At 39.1% G+C, this 25,202-nt stretch overlaps 2 protein-coding genes and 1 pseudogene across 4 annotated transcripts in view; 1 reads left to right on the forward strand and 2 right to left on the reverse strand.

The window, feature by feature from the left end:
- The window catches only part of VPS45 (vacuolar protein sorting 45 homolog), an 83,365-nt gene extending 82,618 nt beyond the window's left edge, over positions 1 to 747 (reverse strand). Inside the window, exon 1 of one of the 2 annotated variants that reach the window (XM_008019224.3) lies at positions 531 to 743. In XM_008019224.3, the coding sequence (XP_008017415.1) occupies positions 531 to 623 (93 nt within the window). In that variant the 5' untranslated portion in view covers positions 624 to 743. Of the gene's footprint in view, positions 1 to 530 lie in introns of both variants that reach the window. The other variant, XM_008019223.3, reaches the window with a different exon arrangement.
- Positions 748 to 802: 55 nt separating this feature from the next.
- The window catches only part of OTUD7B (OTU deubiquitinase 7B), a 129,520-nt gene continuing 105,120 nt past the window's right edge, over positions 803 to 25,202 (forward strand). Inside the window, exons 1-2 of one of the 2 annotated variants that reach the window (XM_037998023.2) lie at positions 803 to 1,199; positions 7,958 to 8,097. The gene's annotated coding sequence lies outside the window, so the exon portion shown is untranslated. The remainder of the gene's footprint in view (positions 1,200 to 7,957; positions 8,098 to 25,202) is intronic. The other variant, XM_008019232.3, reaches the window with a different exon arrangement.
- On the reverse strand, positions 14,305 to 14,996 carry LOC103247179 (large ribosomal subunit protein eL6 pseudogene; annotated as a pseudogene).

Genomic DNA, 25,202 nt, shown 5'->3' on the forward strand with positions numbered 1-25,202 from the left:
ATACAAGAACGAAAAATATGCTCTATCCTTTTAGCTGAAGTGTCAAGGTTAAAAACAAAAAAACAAAAACATGCTCTCTTTGAACTGAAACAATCCATACATATCCAAAAATATTTTTTTCTATCACCTTAAAGAATTTTGTTTTCTGGTCTGTGGCCAACAAATAACCTGTCAGTTCAGCTTGAGCTCCAACAGCTTTACTTTTAAAACGCAATGTTGAGTGGAAACAGTAGGCCCATCCCAAAGTCTTCCAAGTGCTCTAACATATTAATAGTTTATTGGCAGAGACATTTATTAAAGGATTTCTGAGTCCAATAAATTGTTTCGGGTAGAAGTAGTCTCTGGGCAGTGGCTGGAGCCATTTAGACTGAAAAACCCACCGGGCAAGCTTTATACAACTTTTCAATTCCACACAAACTGACCCTTATTTTCATATCTTTAATTAAATGCTAAATCCTACTGTGGAATGGGACCAGCTATTGTAAGGTTGAGAGGGTTCCTTGACAAATGCTGAGCAAAAGCAAACTCACCGTCTCTTTATCCATGAGAAGTACTTTCATACCAGGCCCGCTGTCCTCTATCATTTTGGAAATGTACTGCTTCACAGCAAAAACCACGTTCATGGCGGCGAATTGACAAGTATCCCACAGCCCTTCCCGCCCCCTTTTCTGTCTAAATTAACCCCCAGTCTGTTGGCGGGGTCTCAGCTGCTTCCTCCCAGCCGGGCTTCGGCTTCCGGGAGTCCGGGCAACCACGGTGCTGGGAGTTGTAGTTCCGCTGGAGTGTACGGGGCACCAAGCCTATCCCAGGGATGGAAAAATCCGGCTGAGACGCCCTGGGCCGCTGCCACGCGCGGGCGCTATTCTCCTCCCACCTGCGGCCTGCAGATGCCTGAGGTCCGGACTCTCAGACCCCTATTGCCCTTTGGTCCTGGAGGCCCAGCCGCAGCCTGAAACCCAAGAGAGTGGAGCCTCGCGAAATGAGGAACCTGGCACAAGGTTTGCTTGGAAGCAGGAAGGACGGAGCGTGGCCGTGGTCCCTATTTGCCATTAACGCTTTCTTGTATGGCAGTGAGAGATGAGGGCAAGGGAGGTGGCATAATGCTCCCGGCCACTTGGGACTCGGAGAGACTGCATTTAATAAATCACACGCGGTATTTGCGAAACAGTGGTCGAGATTCGTCTTCCCGGCTTCACTGGGTCAGTAATAGGCGGGAACAGTGCCCCTGTATTGAGGCTGCAGAGGCCCGAATTGGTTTTCCCAAGACAGAGGGGCATATGAAATTGAACATGAATGAATGAACAAAGGGAACGCCTTTTAGGGATGTTTTTGGGGAGAGGCCTGAGGTTCTCCAGGAGGGTCTGCAGCGCGGGTCGGCCGTGGGGGCTCGCAGCCCGCGGGACCACCGGACCTGCAAGCGTACCCCTGCCCCGCCCCCGGCTCGGCGCTCTGAGCAATCGGACTCTGCCAGCTCCAACTCCCGCGGGGCGCGGGCCACCCGCGACGCTGAAACTGCAGCCATGAGCGGAGTTGACTGGGTCCTTTGAAATGGGTAGGGGACATGTATCCGGTAGAACTAAAACAAACTAGCGTGGGGATTTGAAGCCAAAACTCTAAAGTTTTTATTGAATCTTAAAACCATCAACTTCCAGATGTCTGCATTTGTGTTTACACCACACAAGTCTCCCCTCTATCATGGCATTCGTCGAAAAGGAGGGTAGATGTTTGTTTTTCGCACCTTTACTTTGGGGAATTGTAAAATCAGGAAGATAGTAAGAAACAACTGTTAGAAATCAGTAACTAAAAATGCTTATGAATATTTTCACCAAAATAATGACCAGTGTTTGTGAGGTCAATAGATTCAGGATTACCAAATAAATTCTTTCATTATATTTTAAGAAGTACACAATTGAAATAGACCAGTAGCACTTTAACGTTAATCTTCTTAAGATTATGCAACATCATATACAATTTTCAAATCCCTTAAGGGAGATCAGAAACTACTGAAATATAAGAGATTTTTGTCACCTCTGAAATTGTGAAGAATATGTTTTTATTTTTTTCAGCTTTTCTACCAAGTAAATAAAGCTTCCATTTAGGCATTTTACTAATTTTTAGATGTGTTTTGGAAGAAAAGTCTTAAGTTATATGTTAAAGTGAAAATGTGAATCTTTAAATGGATACAAGTAAGAAAAACTAATGTTACATGAACATTCCATTCTTATCAATTTAAATGTTCATATCTTACAGAAAACATGGAAACAATGCTAATGAAAATCCTGTAAATCCTGTAAATTACTGATATTTGAAAATTCACCTCCAATCTCCCATGTCACTTGGTTTTTATTTTTCCTACCTATAATTTAGACTGCAGTATAGAAGACTTTTTTCCCCATTTTCTGTGCTTTTTTAAGAAAGAAGGAGATAAAGACTTGTCTATGAAATTAGTGCCTTTTTAAACAATAGTCAATTTGTAAGTAATATATGTAAAGAATCTGCATCGTTTTGATGATTTATACTTGGACACATAACTTTTTGAGGGAGGAGGAAAATACCTACTTGACAGCTTACTAATTCACTCCATTTTCCATAAAATGTAATTGATGTCAGTGGCAGTGATATTTTATACATTGAGTGATAAGATATGGAACATAAACATTTTGAACAAAATAATTATTACATATTTAAAGGATGCTGTGATGGTCCTGAAGTTAGACAGCATGCTTCCTTCCTGAAGAAAACCACACAAGCCATTTTAAATGTCTCCAAATTAAGAACTTCTTTTGTATCCCCACACCTCTAAAATTAGGACTGAAACCAATGATAAAACCCAAACTCTTGCTTTGTAACTCATCCAGTATAAACCCAGAGTTACTTGTTTTGTTGTAGGCAAGTGACAGCAAATCCAGAATATGAAGTGCCTACTTATTTTTAATTTAGGGTATAAATAAACTATAATAACAAGAAATATTTTCAATAGTAAAGACATTAAAAAAAATCATGACATCCTTCAAATATGAATGATTACATTAACTTAAAATCTTCAACTTGAAAAATTTGTTTTCACTGAGTCCAAGAAATCAGTGCTTTAAGGATAGAAAACAGGAAGTCAAAAAATGCAGTATTGGTCAGGCAGGTGGCTCACTCCTGTAATCCCAGCACTTTGAAAGCCAAGGCGAGGCCAATTGCTTGAGTCCAGAAGTTCAAGACCAGCCTAGGCAATATGATGAAACCCTGTCTGTACAAAAAAATACAAAAAATTAGTTGGGCATGGTGGCCAGCGCCTGCAGTCCCAGCTACTTGGGACGATGAGATGGGAGGATCACCTGAACCCAGGAGGTTGAGGTTACAGTGTGCCACTGCACTGCAGCTTGGGTGACAGAGTGAGACCCTGACTCCAAAAAAAAAAAAAAAGAAAAGAAAAAGCATTATTTACATTTGCACATTTTATTTAGGCTTGTAAATATGTAAGTTAAATAATCAGGAATGATTTAAATAATTAAATGTACTTCAGCTTTCTCCAAAGTGTGTACTATTTAGGGGTTTAACTACCCATTTTGTGTTTAATCTACACTTGATCTTAGCCAAAAGGCGAGAAGCAATTTTGTGTTTAATCAAAATCATGATTTTCCCCCATCAGAACTCAAGGCTTCAACATAAAACAAAGAATATGTAAATAAGCTTCAGTATAATTATAATAACAATATGGCCAACTCTTAGTTATTTTAGATTATTAATTCTCTATTTACCATAATCCTTGTTGCTTCATGTTAACACTTCTCTCATAAGCCATGGATAGGAAGGAAGTAAAGATGAAATTCAATGAAACTGAAGTTAATTAGATTTCCTACTTGATAACAATTGAAAAAAATATTTGCATAAAGAATGGCAGTATTGGCCAGCCACAGTGGTTCATGCCTGTAATCCTAGCACTTTGGGAGACTAAGGCAGGAGGATTGCTTGAGCCCAGGAGTTCGAGATCAACCTGGGAAACATAGCTAAACCTTGTCTCTACACAAAATTTAAAAATTAGCTAGGCATAGTGGGTGCATCTGTGGTCCTAGCTACTCGAGATGCGTGGTAGTAGGATTGCTTGAGCCCTGGAAGTCGAGGCTGCAGTGAGCCATGTTCATGCTACTGCACTCCAGCCTGGGCAACAGAGTGGGACCCTGAAAGAAAGAAAGAGAGAGAGAGAGAGAGAGAGAGAGAGAGAAAGAAAGAAAGAGAGAAAAAAAAGAAAGAAAGGATTGCTTGTATCATACAACCAGTATTTGTGCAGTGTTCTTAACTTCTCTAACCATTTCCTCATCAGATAAATGGTAATAACATAACCTACCTCGTGAATTTGTGACAATTAAATGAAATAATGTGCAAAAAAGTATTTTACACAGTGCATGGTGCATGGTAAATGCTCAATAAATATCAGCTTTGATTATTAGAAATCAAAAGATAAACATGTTTTAGTTTATTTTTCACTTATGGTTATATGTATTTCCCATTGACAAGAAAATGTAAACATAGATCAATTTCAGCAAATGTAATCTATAGTTTCTAAATATAATTTCCATTAAGACTTGATCTTGTATTACTATACAATAATAGAAGTACTAATGGGAAGATTTGACCTACTCCATCATAATTTGTAAAACATGCAATTTTTATGAAGAAAAAACTTAAGAAAAATATGCTTCAAATGATTTCAGAGGCTTAGTGTCTATGCAGCCTCAAATCAAACAGAATTTGTTAAATTTTCATCACAGTTCACTAACTGTGATGTGTTGAGCTTTATGGTAGCAAAAACATTTAATAGCTTTAAATCATTAAGTAAAAATTAGCTGCATGAAGAGTTCTGTCTGCACATTCAGTAATTTCAGTGATTTCACCTTTCTGAGTAGGTAAATTGATAATAGCCACAGTGAGAATATTATAGCTGAGTTGGCTCGTAGCATGACTACCAACCGGCTATCAAATCCTGTGCAGACTCCTTTAAAATAACGATCCTGAATTCACACTTTTGATTACAAATAAGTTCACCATTTGTAGCATTTTGAGATGACCAAAGAAGCTGGATTTCTGTATGACAACCACTCCACAGCAAGAAACATTTCTCGTTTTTTTCTTTGAGACTGGGTCTTGCTCTGTCACCCAGGCTGGAGTGCAGTGGTGCCATCTCGGCTCACTGCAACCTCTGCCTCGGTTCCAGTGATTATCATGCCTCAGCCTCCTGAGTAGCTGGCACTACAGGTGCCTGCCACCAAACCCGGCTAATTTTTGTATTTTTAGTACAGACAGCGTTTCACCATGTTGGCCAGGCTGGTCTCGAACTCCTGGCCTCAAGTGATCTGCTTGCCTTGGCCTCCCAAAGTGCTGGGATTATAGGCATGAGCCACCATGCCTGGCCTAGAACCATTTCTATCTGCAGAAACTACAGGTAATATTCTCAGAGACCTGAGTAACTGAAAATTTAGTTAAATAAGATCTTTGCATTCCCAAGGATGAAATGATCCAGTCTGAGTGAAATTTTTGGTGATTTGAGCTTGTTATAAATATAAGTCAGGGCCACCCTTGGTGGTCACGCCTGTAAGCCCAGCACTTTGGGAGGCTGAGATGGGTGTATCACTTGAGGTCAGGAGTTTGAGACCAGCCTGATCAACATGGTAAAACCCATCTCTACTAAAAATACACAATTAGCTGGGAGTGGTGGTGCACCCCTGTAATCCCAGCTACTTGGGAGGCTGAGGCAGGAGAATTGCTTGAACCCAGGAGGTGAAGGTTGCAGTGAGCTGAGATTGCACCATTGCAGTCCAGCCCGGGCGACAAGAGTGAAACTCTGTCTCAGAAAAAAAAAAAAAAAAAAAAGAAAAGAAAAGAAAAAAAGAAACAAAATGTATATCAGGTTTCTCCCTTCGCTTTTTAATCAGTTCTAGACCATTGTATAGATTAGCAGCTTACAAAATGTAGACTGTGCACTATGGTAGTTTTGTAAGTTGCTCTGATATATAAAATAGAATGTGCTTTTGTTTAAGAGAGATTCCTAACTAACATGGGTAGAAAAGAACAGTTGCTCAGAGTAAGACATAACTTCTTGGGCAAAAGATTAGAAAAGGGAATTTGCTGAAAATGAAATAAATGATTAGTAAATGCGAAGAGATACTTAATGGTAATCTAAAAATTGCAAATTAAAGTCACAATGGAATTACCGTTTCATATCCAAAAATTAAAATGTCTGCTAATACCAAGTGTTGGTGAAAATGTAGAAAAACACTTCATATGTTGGTAGTAGAAGTGTAAAAATTGATATAACATTTTGGAGAGCAATGTGGACATTAAAAAGCTAAAGATATACTATACATACTCTTGTGCTCAAAAATTCTTCCCCTTGGTATATATCACTCTTGCTTCCATGGAAACTCCCAAAGAAGCTTCCTTTCTTTGATCTGTGAATGGGCCATATGTGCAAAGTGGCCCCCAAATGCTGAAGGAGCTGAGAAGGCAAAGAAGGAGGCAGACAGACCCAGTTTGTCAACTTTGAGTGATTTATTAGGCGAATTTACAGACAGAAATATGGTCCTGGGCAGCTGCATGACAGGTAGATCTCTGCATCGAAACCTCCCAGACCCAGGGCTTATATCTTAGGGAAAGTATATGTGCTCTGGAAGGAGTATGTAGGTGGCTATGGGCATCACAGCCTATGATTTCTGCAACAGCATCAAGTGTGGTTTAGGTGGAAACTTACAGTGAATAGAGGTTCTTGCATAAAGACTAATACATCATTTAGACATTCTGGAGGCATTCCCAGACTTGGGGTTAGTCAGAAGTTACATGGCAGATTAGCATTTAAAATAAAGTCACTCTTGTCCCCACACTTGTTATTAGGCTAGGAGTAGCCAAGCAGGTCTTGGGGCAGCCAGAGCCCCGGGCAGGTCACTGCTGGCTATGAACAGCCCCCCTTTTCTTTTTTTTACCTATATGCTTTTCCAGGATTTCCTGTGTGCGGTCATGAAAGGAATTGGAAATCGTTGCCCTAGAGAACTCTCACATATATGTGAGGCACATATAAGAATGTTCTTAACAGTATTGCTGATAATAGCAAAAAAGTTGAAAACAACCTAAAAGATCATCAACAGAAGAATAAATAAATAAATCATGGTATGATTTTATAACAAAATACTGTATTCATATTTAGCAGTTAAGATGAATAAACCAGAGTTAAGGGCATCCATATGGTTGAATCTAAAAAAGATGGTAGGGGTATAGAAACAACATACACAGTCCTTGTCGAGTATGATATTATTTGTATAACGTTTGAAAACATGCAAAAATAATATTATATTGCTTAGGGCTACAAACCTATAGATAGGTGTATGAAGAAATGCTACATGTGACTGGGCACAGTGGCTTACGCCTGTAATCCTAGCACTTTGCAAGCCAAGGCGAGAGGATTGCTGGAGGCCGGAAGTTTGAGACCAGCCAGGGCAACACAGGGAGACACCATCTCTACGAAAAAAATTTTTTTTTTTTTTTAAATCAGCCGGGTGCGATGAGCTTGAGGCTGCAGTGAGCCATGATCGTTCCACTGCACCCTAGCATGGGCGACAGCAAGACCGTGTCTGGAAAAAAAAAAAAAGAAAAGAAAAAGAAAAATCCAGAATGATAACCAAATTAAATTAGTGGTTATTTCTAGCATAGGAGCAAGAAGGATGCCACTGGGAACCAGAGCACAGGTACTTCTATAATGCTGATGCTTCATTTCTTTTTGTTTGTTTGTTCGTTTGTTTGTTTTTTTGGGATGGAGTCGCGCTCTGTTGCCCAGGCTGGAGTGCAGTGGTGCAATCTCGGCTCATTGCAAGCTCCGTCTCCCGGATTCATGCCATTCTCCTGCCTCAGCCTCCAGAGTAGCTGGGACTACAAGCGCCCGCCACCACGCCTGGCTAATTTTTTTTTTTTTTTTTTTTAGTAGAGACAGGGTTTCACGGTGTTTGCCAGGATGGTCTCCATCTCCTGACCTCGTGATCCGCCGGCCTCGGCCTCCCAAAGTGCTGTGATTACAGGCGTGAGCCCGTGCCCGGCTGCTTCATTTCTTCAGATGGGTGGAGGGTATGTGGATATTCCTCATATTTAATCATAGCTTTTTGCCTGTCTTACTGCATAATAAATATTTAATCTGACTTTACTGGTGGAAAGTCAACCTTCAGCCTCAGCTTTGGGCAGAATTAATTGCTGGATAAACTGTAACCTTCATTCCTTCAGTAAATACCTATTACACATCTTCTATGTCAGATGCTATATTAGTTTGATAGGGCTGCAATAATGAAGTACCCCCAGACTCAGTAGCTTAAACAATAGAAACCTATTTCCTCAATAGTTCTGGTGGCTAGACGTCTAAGGTCAAGTGTCAAAAGTTGGTTTCTTCTGAGGTCTCTCGTAGATGGCTGTCTTCTCCTGTGTCTTCACATGGTCTCTATGTGGTGTCTGTGTCCTAATCTCTTCTTATAAGGACACCAATCATATTAGAGTAGGGCCCACCCTAATGACCTCATTTAACCTTAATTACCTCTTTAAAGACCCTTTCTCCAAATGCAATCCCATACTGAGATACTGAAGGTCAGGACTTCAACACAGGAATTTTGGGGGGACACAGTTCATCACCTAACATACTGATTGGTGAATAAATCCTTCAGCCCTAGATGTCATCTAATAGCCTAAAAATATGTGAGATGAGGCGTTGAAATCTTATTGAAGGAGTCACACTGATGTTACTTGTATTTTCTCTTTTATATCCTAATATTAAATAAGAACATATGGCTCTACTTCTATCCTTGATTTTTTTTTCTCTTTTAAACTATCTTCTATTTCATGAAATGGTTGAAATGACTAAAAGTATACTAAATCAAAAGACTGCTGGGTTTTTTTGTTTGTTTTGCAATGGCAAACAGATGTAATGGATCGTGTAATTCATATTGGTCTGAACCCTTCCAACTTTTAGCTGAATATTTTGTATTTACATTGTTATTAAGTTTTATGTTTATGTTTTTAAAAAATTTTTAAATATTTTTTCTTTTTTTTCCCCTCTCTTTGCAGAGCAAGGCTACTCCATAGGCAGTGTGCCCAGAGTAGCTGAGTTTTATGTTTATTTTAATGAACATATTAGTAAATGTTTATCTTCCCTACTTAGACTGGGCATTAAAGAAAGAATATGATGGTGGCTCACGCCTGTAATCCCATCACTTTGGGAGGATGAGGTTGGCGGATCACTTGAGGTCGGGAGTTCAAGACCCAGCCTGACCAACATGGTAAAACCCCATCTCTACTGAAAATACAAAATTAGCCGGGTATGGTGGTGCATGCCTGGAATCCCAGCTACTCGGGAGGCTGAGGCAGGAGAATTGCTTGAATCTGGGAGGAAGAGGATGCAGTAAGCTGAGATCGCGCCATTGCACTCCAGCCTGGGCAACAGGAGTGAAATTCTGTCTCAAAGAAAAAAAAAAAAGAAGGAATATGAAAAGTGGCAGGGCATGGTGGCTCATGCCTGTAATCTCAGCACTTTGGGAGGCAGAGGTGGGTGGATCATGAGGTCAGGAGTTCAAGACCAGCCTGGCCAAGATGGCGAAACCCTGTCTCTACTAAAAACTACAAAAATTAGCCAGGCATAGTGGCAGGTGCCTGTAATCCCAGCTACTCAGGAGGTTGAGGCAGGAGAATCGCTTGAACCTGGGGGGCAGAGGTTGCAGTGAGCTGAGATCATACCACTGTACTCCAGACTGGGCAACAGAGTAAGACTCTGTCTCAAAAAAAAAAAAAAAGGAAGAAAGTATGTATTTGCATTCAGTACCTTAATATGTCAGTATTCTTTAAAAATGTCTAATACATTACTTTAAAAAACAGATTTGGTACATTTTGTAAGAAAATTATAAAATAAGAAAATTTATTGCAAAAGAAATATTTTTTCCTAACTAGACACTAACAGATAAACATAAAGAATACCTAAAATACCTTTTATACTACATATTTTATTGTGCTTTTCTCTTCTAAAGTGAGATTGAAAGGCTGTCTAATGAAATACCAAGTTACTTAAACCACCAATTTGGAGATTAATGTGGTATGACATATCTTATTGTTTATTTCCTTAAAACTCAATGTGTTCGGGAAATGTTGATCAAACTTTAATGTGCAGATACAAATCTCCTGGGGATTCATCACATGTGGATCTTGCTAAAATGCAGATTTTTTAGTCAATGGATCTGGGATGAGGTCTTATTATATCATGTATTTTTATTTATTTAATTTATTTACTTATTTTTATTTTTCGAGACAGGGTCACCCAGTCTCAAAAAATAAACAACCTGTCACCCCGGCTGGAGTGCAGTGGCACAATCATGACTCAGCTTACTGCAACCTCAACCTCCTGGCCTCAGGTGACCCTCCTACCTCAACCTCCTGAGTAGCTGTAACTACAGGGGTGTGCTACCATGCCCAGTTAATTTTTGTATTCTTTTGTAGAGACAGGATTTTGCCATGTTGCCCAGGCTGATCTTGAACTCCTGGACTCAAGTGGTAGGCCCCACCTTGGCCTCCCAAAGTGCTGGGATTAAAGGCACCAGCCTATATCCTGTGTTTTTAACTAGATTAGGATGATGTTGGTGCTGGTGTTCCATGGACCACATTTTGAGTAGCAAAGCAATAGAGGGTCAAGATTATTGGGGGCTGAGAGAATACAATGAGATTGAGTAGTTTTTGTTCTCTTCCCATTGAGCTTTAATACTATTCTTTACCCCTAAACCTTCTGTCCCACGATTCTTCGTCCAATTCTATTAGTATTTGCCCCTTAAAAGGGACTCATAATTATGCTCCAAGGGCATTTGGGCAGTGCTTTCACTTGTCATACTTTTCTGTTTTAGGCTTGATTCAGACCTTTTGAGTTAAGCTGTAATGTTAGCTATACATTTCTGTTTATTCATACTTATTGCCTTAACACAGTCATATCTCTACCTTCTTAGAGTAAGGATTACTGAGTCTACATGTTTAAAACATTATGATAATGAAAAGGACTTTATTGGACAAATCCTAACAGAATGCTGTTTCACTGTATATAATGTCTTAGAGTATCAAGACGCAGAACTTCAGAATCATGGGCAATAATTTTACTTCATGATTAAAAACTAATCAACATGACGTCTAAGAGAAAAGACTGAATCCTTTCATTTTGAAATAGTTGTTCTTACTACTCATAAATACAAGATTATTGTGTATTGTCATCATCCAATCTCATTATAGAAGCAGGTAGCATATGGAGAAGACAGTTGACCCATGGAGAACTATTCTTAGCTCCTCTGCCAGTGACACTAGTCAACTCATGGAGAACTTACCAATTTGGCCTCTCTGAGAATAAAGAGGAAGATAAATTAATAAGGTTTGAATTATAGATTTTAAGAAAATTGTTACTTTTTCAACTTCTTATTTTGAAATTTAAAACTTACAGAAAAGTTGCAAAAATAGAGTTCCCATATACTCTTTACCGAACTTCCTTCAATATTAACTTCTTATATAACCATAGTACAAAGACCAAAACCAGGAAATTATCATTGGTAAAATACTATTAACTAAATCACACTTTCTAAGCATACTGGTCAGTTGTTTCGTAGAATATCCCTCAGTATGGGTTTATCTAATGTTTTCTCATTAATAGATTGAGGTTGTGCATTTTTGGCAGAAATATCAAAAAAGTGATGTAGCCTTCTCAATATCATGGCATACATAATGTCGATATATCTTATCATCGGTGATATTAACTTTGATCACTTGGTTTACATGGTGTCTGCGGGCTTTCTCCACTGTAAAATTACTATTTTTCTCCTTGTAATTAACATATGTCATATGGAGAGATGTGTTGAAGCTATGAAAATATTCTGTTTCTCATCATATTTTTACCTCCTAATTTTAGCTGTAATCCATTGATGGTTCTTGCCTTTGCCTGCAACAATTGGTGTTTAACTAACGGTGATTATTTTCTTCATTCCTTCAATATGTATTAATTGGAATTTTCTGTAAAGAAGACCTGTCCTGTCTTCCCCTATTTATTTATTTATTCGTCATTTATTTGTGTCAGTTATAGACTCATGGATATTTAAGAAAATTGTCCTTTTTAAGTATTAGGAAAAGTATAATATAAAGGTTAAGAGTGCAGGCTCTAGAATCAATGAGCCTGGATTTGATTCTGTGTGTACTAGCTACATAACTTGGCAAGTTATGTAACTTCTCTGTGCCTCAGTTTCCTCATTTGTAAATGGAGAAAATAACGCCTACTTCAGATTGATGTGAGAATTGAGATAATACAAGTAGTCTTTAGCCTAGCTGTAATTAATTTTTCATAGCAAGTATTTTATACTGTGCTGTTTTACTCTTTATAAGTTTCCCCATCAACAAATGTAATATAAAAATATTTATCACATGCTTGCCTCCCCCCAGAATTATTACAATTCATGAGAGATGAATTTTAAAATAACTTACAATGTTAAGGACATATAGAATAAGTTTTATTCCTTAAAAAAGATTAAGCTAGATTAATTGCTAAGATCCCTTTTATTATCATTATTCTGTTTTTGGGCTGCTCTTGGTGTTAGATATGTAGATGACCATCAATGTGACTGAATTATTTTTAACATCTTAGATGATGTTTTAAGAGAACAGGCAAGCCATATGAAGTAAGTACGAGAAAATTTGTATTCCTGTAACTCCTTAAATTTCATTAGTGGTAAAGGAGTCGTGAGTATAATAGTTTTTTCTTATTTATTTATTTATTTAAACTTTTATTTTAGGTTCAGGGGTGCATGTGCAGGTTTGTTACACAGGTAAACTCATGTCGCAGGGGTTTGTTGTACACATTATTTAGCCACCTGGGTACTAAGCCTAGTACCCAATAGTTATTTTTCCTGCTCCTCTCCCTTCTCCCACCCTCCACCCTCAGGTAGGCCCCAGTGTCTGTTGTTTCCTTCTTCGTGTTAATTAGTTCTCATCATTTAGCTTCTACTTATAAGTGAGAACATGCAGTATTTGGCTTTCTGTTCCTGCATTAGTTTGCTAAGGATAATAGCCTCCAGCTCCATCCATGTACCTGCAAAAGACATGATCCCATTCTTTTTTATGGCTGCATAGTATTCCATGGTGTATACATACATTTTCTTTATCCAGTCTGTCATTGATGGGCATTTAGGTTGATTCCATGTCTTTGCTACTGTGCACAGTGCTGCAATGAGCATTCGTGTGCATGTGTCTCTATGGTAGAATAATTTATATTCCTCTGGGTATATACCCAGTAATGGGATTGCTGGGTCGAATGGTAGTTCTGCTTTTAGCCCTGTGAGGAATTGCCATACTGCTTTCCACAATGGTTGAACTAATTTACACTCCACCAACAGTGCAGAAATATTCCCTTTTCTCTGCAACCTCATCAGCATGTTATTTTTTGACTTTTTTTTTTTGTTATGAGTTTTTAAATTAAGTTCTTCTTAAGAAATTTAGAACACGAGGCCGGGCGCGGTGGCTCATGCCCGTAATCCTAGCACTTTGGGAGGCCAAGGCGGGCGGATCACGAGGTCGGGAGATGGAGACCATCCTGACTAACACAGTGAAACCCCGTCTCTACTAAAAAATACAAAAAATTAGCTGGTCGTGGTGGCGGGCACCTGTAGTCCCAGCTACTCGGGAGGCTGAGGCAGGAGAATGGCGTGAACCTGGGAACCGAGCTTGCAATGAGCTGAGATCGCGCCACTGCACTCCAGCCTAGGCGACAGAGCAAGACTCCATATCAAAAAAAAAAAAAAAAAAAAAAAGATTTAGAACACCAATTTGTGAGGATAAATTCCATTTGTCGGGGCTAACACAAATCACAGGTAGCCCTGGAGCTGAGGAATAGCTTTGATTTTGATTAAAATCCGTGAGTCCACAGCTATTTGATCAATCTTGTGCTGCTCTGTAATCTTGTATTTCTCTTTTTCTGTGTGCAAGATCTCACCTTCCTGGTGTCTGGGCAACGTCTTTTTTTTTTTTTTTTTTTTTTTGAGACTGAGTTTCCCTCTTGTCACCCAGGCAGTGGCACGCTGTTGGCTCACAGCAACCTCCGCCTCCTGAGTTCAAGCGATTCTCCTGCCTCAGCCTACCAAGTAGCTGGGATTACAGGCCCATGCCACCACACCCGGCTAATTTTTGTATTTTTAGTAGAGACAGGATTTCACCATGTTGGCCAGGCTGTTCTTGAACTCCTGACCTCAAGTGATTTGCCCGCTTTGGCCTCCCAACATGCTGGGATTACAGGCATGAGTCACCATGCCAGGCCTGCAGCTTCTTCTTGAAGTAAGTATCAGTAAGACGTTTTCGAATTTTTACATTGCTGATATTAATTTTGGTTCAGGTGGCAATGACAAATTTCTGGTGTGTTCTTCGTAGAGGAACTTGATTGAGGACCAGAGGTCCAGTCACAAGTAACCAGCCACTAGCCAACTGTTTCAGGAAAATCACCCTTTTGCCCCTGTAGCATCCAGTGAGGATGATCAGAATGGTCTTGGGAGTGATGCTGGCTCACAGTTTTCTCACGTGCTGACTGAAGAGTTTTTTTTTCCTTGACTCAACAGCTTTGAAGGCACATCTTCAGTAAGCTAATACGTGGGCATTTTGCAAAGTTTAACCACCTGAGTACCACTGTTCTTGCCACCACCAACTGGTTTTTTAAGAGTTGCAAGAAATTTCTCCTTTTGCTTTTCAACCTTGGATTTCACAGCTGAGTACTTCCTCTTGTACGTGGCCTTTCTGGAATACATAGCAGATGGAGAATATCTGCCAATCCCTCTGACAATGACAGGATTTTGACTGCAATGGGGCTTCCCACTCTTGGGCTTCTTAGCCTTGAGGTTACCCTTTTTCACCTTGCCACCAGCATCAGCCTTCTTGGCTTTGGGTTTCTTCTCTTTAGTATCTGGCTTCTGAACTTGTTCACCCTCCATCTTGTAAGATGGGAAAGAGCTGACTTTTTAATAATGGCCATTCTGACTGGTGTAAGATGGTATCTCATTGTGGTTTTGATTTTCATTTCTCTAATGATCGGTGATATTGAGCTTTTTTTCATATGTCTGTTGGCTGCATATATGTCTTCTTTTGAAAAGTGTCTGTTCAGCCGGGCGTGGTGGCTCATGCCTGTAATCCTAGCACTTTGGGAGGCCGAGGCAGGCGAATCACCTGAGGTCGAGAGTTCAAGACCAGCCTGACCAACATGGAGAAACCTCATCTCTACTAAAAATAAAAAATTAGCTGGGAGTGGTGGCACATGCCTGTAATCCCAGCTACTTGGGAGGCTCCAGCAGGAGAATCGACTGAACCCAGGAGGCAGAGGTTGCAGTGAGCCTAGAGTGTGCCACTGCACTCCAGCCTGGGTGACAAGAGGGAAACTCAGTCTCAAAAGAAAAAAAAAAAAGAAGGGAAAAGAAAAAGAAAAGAAAAGCGTCTGTTCATTTCCTTTGCCCACTTTTTAATGGGGTAGTTTGTTTTCTCTTGTAAATTTGTTTAAGTTCCTTATAGATGCGGGCATTAGACCTTTGTCAGATGCATAGTTTGCAAATATTTTCTCCCATTCTGTAGATTGTTTACTCTGTTGATAGTTTATTTTGCTGTGCAAAAGCTCTTAAGTTTAATTAGATCCCATTTGTCAATTTTTTGCGATTGCTTTTAGCGTCTTTGTCATGAAATATTTTCCTGTTCCTAAGTCCAGGATAATATTGCCTAGGTTGTCTTCCAGGGTTTTTGTAGTTTTGAGTTTTACATTGAAGTATTTAATCCATCTTTAGTTGATTTTTGTATATCATGTAAGGAAGGAGTCCAGTTTCAATCTTCTGCATATGGTTAGCCAATTATCCCAGCACCATGTATTGACTAGAGAGTCTTTTCTCTATTGCTTGTTTTTGTCAGCTTTGTTGAAGATCAGATGGTCGTAGGTGTGTGGCCTTATTTCTGGACTCTCTATTCTGTTCCATTGGTCTATGTGCCTGTTTTTGTACGAGTACCATGCTTGTTGCCCGGTAGTATAGTTTGAAGTCAGGTAACCTGATGCCTCTAGCTTTGTTCTTTTTGCCTTGGCTATTTGGGCTCTTTTTTAGTTCCATATGAATTTTAGAATAGTTTTTTCTAATTCTGTGAAGAATGTTATTGGTAGTTTGATAGGAATAGCATTTAATCTGTAAATTGCTTTGGACAATATGACCATTTTAATGGTATTGGTTCTTCCTATCCATGAGCATGGGATGTTTTTCCATTTGTTTGTGGCTTCTCTGATTTCTTTGAGCAGTATTTTGTAATTCTCATTGTAGAGATCTTTCACCTCCCTGGTTAGCTGTATTCCTAGGTATTTTATATTTTTGGTGGTAATCATGAATGAGAGTGCCTTTCTGATTTGGCTCTCAGCTTGACTATTGTTGGTGCATAGGGGTGCTAGTGTTTTTTGTACATTGATTTTGTATCCTGCAACTTTGCTGAAGTTGTTTATCAGCTGAAGGAGCTTTTGAGCCAAGACTCTGGGGTTTTCTACATATAGAATCATCTCATCTGCAAACAGAGATAGTTTGACTTCCTCTCTTCCTATTCAGATGTGCTTCATTTCTTTCTCTTGCCTTATTGCTCTGGCCAGGACTTCCAATTCTATGTTGAATAGGAGTAGTGAGAGAGGGCATCTTTGTCTTGTGCCAGTTTTCAAGGGGGATGCTTCCAGCTTTTGCCCATTCAGTATGATGTTGGCTGTGGGTTTGTCATAGATGGCTCTTATTATTTTGAGGTATGTTCCTTTAATGCGTAGTTTACTGAGAGTTTTTAACATGAAGAGAGCAGAATATTTTTATATTGAAATAATTCTTTTAGAAATGGCTCATTCCTGATATGTCAAGCATTTAATCAAGATCACTGTTTTTCTTAACTAGAAAGAATGTTTAATATTGTAAAAGTAAAGCATAAACTTTTTTATTTACATGTCTTTCCATTTGAAGCAAATAAAATGTCTTTAATGTAGGACACTATTATTTAAGATTATTCTCTTAAAAATAGTAGAAATAATAACAACCATCTTTCATTAAGCTTTTACTATGTGCTGAGACTTTTACAGATATCTGAATTAACCTTTGCGACTTTCCTTTAAGGTAGATATTATTTTTATATTCCAGATAAACTGAGGTTCAGAGAAGTTGAATAACTTCCTTAAGGTGGAAGCAGATGGAAAGAAACATACTTTTTAGTGAGCATTTCACCATATATTTTTGTACACATCCTTTTTATATGTCTTGTTTTAGAAACTAGATTGTTATTTCTTTAAGGATAGAGAATGGTTTTTTCCATCCTTTTCACCTAGTATTGTGTACCGCACACAGAAGATACCCAATAAATATTTAATGTTGGTGATACTTACTACGGAGCAAACCGCTACAATGACATGTTAAATAAAGTACAGAGTTTTACATGGACAGAACAAAAAAAGAGAGCAATAAACTTATCTAGGTGATTCATGTCAATAATTTCATTAAATGATATGGAATAAATTTTGAGAAAAATATCATGGAATTTCCAAATTTCCAGATAAATTACAGAGATGTAGACATGACTTTCTTGTGCTCTTGTAACAAATGGCATGACATTTGTTGGTGGTGGTGGGTTTTTTTTTCTTTTTTTTTTTTTGGAGACAAAGTCTAGCTCTTATAGCCCAGGCTGGAGTGCAATGGCGTGATCTCGGTTCACTGCAACCTCTGCTTCCTGGATTCAAGCAATTCTTTTGCCTCAGCCACCTGAGTAGCTGGGATTACAGGCTTCTGCCACCATGCCCAGCTAATTTTTGTATTTTTAGTAGAGACAGTGTTTCACCATGTTACCTAGGCTGGTCTTGAATTCCTAACTTCAGTTGATCCACCCTCCTTGGCCTCCCAAAGTGCTGGAATTACAGGCATGAGCCACTGCACCTGATTTTGTTTGTTTGTTTGTTTGTTTGTTTTAAGGACTATCTGCCAGCAGTGATTAAAGACAGGATCAATTTCATAGAACTGTTGATTAAGAATTTACTTGAGAAAGCATGTTTTTACAAAGTTTTAAATTTGGGTTTGTATTTTTTCAGCATTCAGACAGAGGGCACCGTTGAATCACCAAGAACAGGCTTTGTAACATTGGGAGCTGGCACACTGAGTCATTGTTACATGAATGAGGGAAAATGCATTGTTTTGGCCAAAATAGATTGCAAAATGCTTGTTTAGTGTTGGATTTAGTCTGTTTATAGCTTTAAATTTATTAAGTCATTGCATGAGTTTACTATTACATTATTTTTTCATTTCTTAAGGACTAGATAAAAATAATTGCTCTAAGATTCAAATCAACAAGCATTCTGACTTGGAAGATTTGTTGAATTAATATGAAGTCACATCTAAAGTTTGCAAGGTGGGAATCTGATTATAATTTCCATTCATGTCTGACTGCAATTGACAGTAGTATATCTGTCACTATGAATATATATATGTTAGGCCATGTGCTAAGGACTTTCTGTGCATTTTTCTCACAACTCAAAGACATAAGTAGTAGTGCTATCTTCTTTTAATTGTTTAAATTTTATTCATTTATTTCTTTTATTTTATTTATTTTTACTTGATTTCCTGGGATATGAGAGATAAATATTTATTTTTAATTGACAAAAATTATAATATTTATCATGTGAAATGTGCTTTTTTTTGAGACAGGTCTCCCTGGATTGCCCAGGCTGGTGTACAGTGGCATAATCATGGCTCACTGCAGCCTTGACCTCCCTGGTTCAAGTGACCCTCCAGCCTCCTGAGTAGCTGGGACTACTGGCACGTAACACCATGCCTAGAGAATTTAAAAAATTTTTTGTACAGATGGGTGTGTCACTGTGCTGCCCAGGCTGGTCTCGAACTCCTGGACTCATGCTACCTTCCTGCCTCAGCCTCAAGAAGTGCTGGAATGACAGGAATGAGCCACTACACCTGGCCTCATGTACAACATATTTTAAAACAATAACTTCTCTTTTTTAAAAGTGAGAAAATAGGGCTGGGCACGGTGGCTCATTCCTGTCATTCCAGCACTTGGGAAGCAAAGGCGGGTGGATCACTTGAGCCCAGTAGTTTGAGACCAGCCTGAACACATGGTAAAACCCCATCTCTACAAAAAAAATACAGAAATTAGCTGCGTGGTGGTGTGCACCTGTGGTCCTAGCTACTTGGGAGACTGAGGCAGGAGGATCGCTTGAGCCCAGGAGGTTAAGCCTGTAATCACTCTGTCTCAAAAAAAAAAAAAAAAAAAGAAAAAAAGAAAAGAAAAAAAAGAGAGAAAAAGAAAATAAAAGCTTAGAGACATTAAGATAATGTCCCCTAATAAGTGACAAAACTGAGATTTGAACTTGGAGATGTGAACACCAGAATCCATGCCTATGCCCAGAAAATTATACTGTAAATGACAGTTTCCTCTGTTCGTGGCACAAAATATACAAGTAATAGTGAATTGCAGTTTTTTCTGCTTCAATTTTCAGTTATTATTAAAAGTATGTAGCAACATCCTGACTAACCACAATTTAATTTAGGAATAATATTGGGAAGTTAGACTTTATTTTATTTCCTGGCGATATAGTAGTTTCAACTCATATATATGGAATAATTTTATTCCTGGTCAAGAGAACATTCAAATTTAGAGAGTAGCATGAGAGAATGAAAAGAACATTGAATTGAGAACCAGATAACCTGATTTATAGTGTGTTTTACTACTGCTATCTAGAAAAGCTTCAGAACTGATTTAAGTTTACTAGACCTCTGAATAGACTGGGCTCACATCTGTAATCCCAGTACTTTGGAAGGCTGAGGCAGACAGATCACTTGAGGTTAGGAGTTCGAGACCAGTCTGGCTAACATGGTGAAACCCTGTCTCTACTGAAAAAAAAAAAAATACAAAAATTAGGCGGGTGTGGTGGTGGGTGCCTGTAATCCTAGTCACTCAGGAGGCGGAGGCAGGAGAATTGCTTGAACCAGTGAGGCAGAGGTTGCAGTGAGTTGAGATCATGCCACTGCACTCCAGCCTGGGAGACAGAGTGAGACTGTCTCAAAAAATAATTAAAAAAAAATAAAACAAGAAAATAAACTAGGAAACTTCAGTTATTAATCTGTTTTATGTTTTGCACATGGAAATCATTCTCTTTGTTTACATCCACATACTGTGTATGTCTTGTTTAATTTCTGGAAGTAGTATGTTAATACAAATTTTTTTTAAGAGTCAAGGTCTTGTGCTCTTCCCCAGGCTGGTGTGCAGTGGTACAATCATAGCTCACTGCAGCCTTGAACTCCTGAGCTCAAGCAATCTTTTCACTGTGCTGTTTATTTATTTTTTTTGTGTAGAGACGGGGTCTCACTATTTTGCCCAGGCTTGTCTTGAACTCCTGTCCTCAAGCAGGATATCCTCCTGCCTCAGCCTCCCAAAGTTCTGCGATTACAGGTATGAGCCACTACACCCAGCCTTATTAATATAAATGTAATAATATTATGTCTCCGTGTTAGCACTGGTATGAAACCCCCCAAATGGTGTTAGATCCAGAGTCATTTGTCTTTGACATTTCTTAGGAAATGTTTCTCCTTTCTGTCGATGAATGGGTTCCTACGGATAGCTTGTTCATTCTTTCTTTAATTTTGGTTAAAGCATTTCCGAAAGTGGGAGGATACATCTCCTTTCTTTAACTTCTGGTGGAAGGGTGTGGAATTTATAAAATTTTTGAGGGAAGAATGCATAAATGTAGGGGCAGAGTATTTATATTAACATTACCTTGTTTTCTTCTGTGGGATATTTAGAAACTATTTTTTTTTTCTTGAAGTAGTGATGGCATCAAGGCTTAAGGTAGGAAAGAAGTAAAGAGAATGATTGTGTAGTTGTTATGTGAATGTTTAGTTGAATGCTGCTATTTTTAATTAAGATGTTTAAATTAAATGAAGTTATTTTTATTTTTTCCTTTTTTTTTTTTTGATACGTAGTCTCGCTCTGTCGCCAGGCTGGAGTGCAGTGGTGCGATCTTGGCTTACCACAACCTCCGCCTCCTGGGTTCGAGCGATTTTCCTGCTTCAGCCTCCCGAGTAGCTGGGACTACAGGAATGCGCCACCATGCCCAGCTAATTTTTGTATTTTTAGTAGAGATGGGGTTTCACCACGTTGGCCAGGATGGTCTTGATCTCTTGACCTTGCGATCCACCTGCCTTGGCCTCCCAAGGTGCTAGGATTACAGGCATGAGCCACCACGCCTGGCCTGAAGTTATTTTTCTATACAGTTCTTAGAGGAAGTGTTTGGGTCACCTACATAGGCATGTAGTTCTCGACACTGGTTACTAGAGAATTTATAGAGGATGTTCATATATTCAACAAGCATTTGTTGAATACCTACTATGTGCTAGCCATGGAAATATAGGATTGAAAAAAACAGACAAAAATCCCTAATCTGTCTTATAATCTAGGGAGGACAATCAGACAGTAAACAAAATAAGCAAAATATATAGTAATCATGTGGTGGTAAGTTCTATAGAGCAAAAACAAGTTTAAAGAAGGAGGTTGGGGGGGGTCTTGAGATGCATAAGTTTTGCAGTTATAAATGAGGTGGTTAGGGGATCATTTGCTGAAAAATGAACACTGGGCAAAAACCTGAAGGAGGTTAAAGGAATAAGATACATGGAATCTAGGTGAAAATTTTTTTGGATAAAGGAAAGAGCAATTGCTAAATCCCTGAGGTAAGAGTGGGCTGTTCATAAAATAGCAAAGCACTGGCCAGGGTAGCTGGAACTGAGTCATTGAGAGCAGAAGATGGAAAATGGGGAATAGTTGGTGTAGGACCCAGTTGTAAGGATATTGACTATTTTTTTTTTTCCAAGACATAGTCTTGCTCTGTCGCCCAGGCTAGAGTGCAGTGGCGTGATCTTGGCTCACTGCAACCTCTGCCTCCTGGGTTCAAGCAATTCTCCTGCCTCAGCCTCCCAAGTAGCTGGGACTACAGGCGCCCACCACCATGCCCAGTTAATTTTTGTATTTTTAGTAGAGATGGAGTTTTGCCATGTTAGCCAGGTTGATCTTGAACTCCTGACCTCAAGTGATCCACCCGTCTCAGCCTCCCAAAGTGCTGGGATTACAGGCGTGAGCCACCATGCCCAGCCTAGGATATTGACTTTTATTTTGAATAAGAATGCCACTGGAGGCTGGACATGGTGGCTCACGCCTGTAATCCCAGCACTTTGGGAGGCTGAGGCGGGTGGATCACGAGGTCAGGAGATCGAGACCATCCTGGCCAACATGGTGAAACCCCGTCTCTACTAAAAAAAAAAAAAAAAAAAAAAAAAAGGATGCCACTGGAGAGCTTTGAGGAAAGGATCAGTCTGGCTACTGAGTTGAGAATTAATCATAGAGGGCAAAGGCAAAAGAGGTGAGGTTAGTTAGGAGCCTTTACAACAACCCAGATGAGAGATGGGAGGTTTTAGCCAGGGAGATGGAGATGTTGAGGAAGTAGCTGGACTTGGGATTGTGACAATGGACTGCGGGAAAAGCAGGTTTTGTGGGGAAGATTGCATTTGTCCCTTCAACTTCAGTTATGTAGATTACCCATATGCCACACAACTGCAACTTTGTAACAGCCAATTTTTAGCTTCCTCCTTATCTAAGCCATCCTGTAGGCCATAGGAATTAAAACTAGGTTGGATCAAGGAAAAGTGAATGCAAGATCCATACAAAACTATTTGGATATTTGCCTTTGTATTTTATTGTTTTGAAATTATTTTTAATGCTTCAATAAACTCTTAATAGAACTACAAGCAATATTAACTATTTCCTCTGCTTTGTTAGAAATGTTTTTGTAATCATGTTAATTATATTACTTTTAACTATATAAGGCTTGTGTCTCTTTTTTATAAATTGATGTTTATATCCTTTGTAAGATAAATATAAAGCCTTTTTGTTCATATGAGGATGTGCTGTAAGATTGCAGGGAGTATAAAAATTGGCAGTGGAGTAGATGACTTGTATTATTAGTCTGATCTTAATGTTGTAACATACTGATCATGCAAAATATATAATTTGTTTTTGCTATTTAATACGTGTAGGACTAAAACAGACTAGAGAAGATGACATAAGGTACAAGAAAGCAAGTAAATTACTATCTAATTAAAGTACTTAATTCTAATATTAGCAGAGTTCTGTCTAGAAAATAAATTAACTTTCTCTATGCTTTTTTTGTCTCAGTTTTCCAATAATTTCCCTCAACTCTGATATGTGTCTGTTGAATAATATTTCTGATGTTAAGAATTAAAGGGGATGTAGTTCAGTGGTAGAGTGCATGCTTAGCATGCATGGGGCCCTCAGTTCAATCCCCAGCACCTCCACAAAGGTTTTCTTTCTGGACATGGTAGCTCACACCTGTAATCTCAGCATTTTGGGAAGCTGAGGTGGGCAGATCACTAGAGGTCAGGAGTTTGAGACCAGCGTGGCTAACATGGTGAAACCCTGTTTCTACTAAAAATACAAAAAAATTAGCTGGTCACAGTGGCACACACCTGTAATCTCAGCTACTCAGGAGGCTGAGGCACGACAATCGCTTGAACCAGGAAGGCGGGGGTTGTGGTGAGGTGAGATCATGCCACCGCACTCCAGCCTGGGTGACAGTGCGAGAAAAAAAAAAAAAAAATTAGTTTAAGAACGAATAATATTGTTTATTTTCACATGGGAATTGAAATCTGAATCTAATAATTCTTGGTATTATTACTAATTCCCTTGCACCACTGAACAATTTTCTGTTTGGGGACATTGGCTATAACAAGTATATAGACATAATGATATATAATTTTTCTGTTTTAAAACTGAGTTTCTTTTTTTCCCCTGCCAATTTAAAGACACACGATCGGAGAGCTATTTTCACAGGTAACTATGAAATCTTGTCTCTGCTTCATATTTTAAACTTTTATTTTTTACCCTTATGAAGTTGGAAGGAGTAGATGTGTTTATTTTATAGACAGACTGTAATATTGGGTTGTTGTAACTAATTTTCTTTGCTACATATCCTTGAACTTCATTTTTATTAATTATTATTATTATTTTGAGATGGAATCTTGCTCTGTTGCCCAGGCTGGAGTGCAGTGGTGTGATCTCGGCTCACTGCAACCTCTGCCTCCTGGGTTCAAGCGATTCTCCTTCCTCAGCCTCCCAAGTAGCTGGGACTACAGGCGTGCACCACGACCCCAGGTGGTAGGCTCATGCCTGTAATGTAACAGGTGGCTCATGCCTGTAATCCCAGCACTTTGAGAGGTTGAGGCAGATGGGTCACTTGAAGTCAGGAGTTCGAGACCAGCCTGGCCAACATGGTGAAACCCCATCTCTACTAAAAATACAAAAATTAGTCAGGCATTGTGGAATGCACCTATAATACCAACTACTTGGGAGGTTGAGGCAGGAGAACCACTTGAGCCTGGGAGGCGAAGATTGCAGTGACCCAAGATCATGCCACCACACTCCAGCCTGGGCTGGACAGAGTGAGACTCTGTCTCAAAAAATAAAAAAATAAAATAAACCTTTAAAAACTCTTAAATTTGAAAAAAACATCGTGTGATATTTTATTTACTCAGACCAGTTTTTATTTTAGTTTATTTTATTATGTTTTTGAGATAGAGTCTTGCCCAGGCTTGAGTGTAGTGACCCTATCATGGCTTACTGCAGCTTTGACCTCCTAGGTTCAAGAGGTCCTCCTACCTCAGCCTCCTAAGTAGCTGGGACTACAGGCACATGCCATCATACTTGAATAATTTTTTAAAATTTGTAGGGGAGGGGTGTCTCTATGTTTCCCAGGCTGGTCTTGAACTCCTGGGCTCAAGTGATCTTGTAATCCTTTAGCCTCAACCTTTCAAAGTGCTGGGATTACAGGTGTGAGCTATGGTGTCCAGCCTCAGGCCAGTTTTTATGTACATTGTGTTAAATCACTAAATGTGTCTGCATCCTTGACTATGAGGAAATGAACTTCTAGTATCACCTGAAAAATGTTATAATAATTGTAACCCATATTGAACTCATGTTCCTAAAATTAGAGAATCTTAAGAATCCTGAGTTGGAAAGGAATGTAGCGATCAACTAAAGTTTGATGTAAAAGTCCCTCTTCAACATCTCTGGCATAAAGTCAT

Source organism: Chlorocebus sabaeus, chromosome 20, assembly GCF_047675955.1.
Source record: "Chlorocebus sabaeus isolate Y175 chromosome 20, mChlSab1.0.hap1, whole genome shotgun sequence".
Classification (NCBI taxonomy): domain Eukaryota; kingdom Metazoa; phylum Chordata; class Mammalia; order Primates; family Cercopithecidae; genus Chlorocebus; species Chlorocebus sabaeus.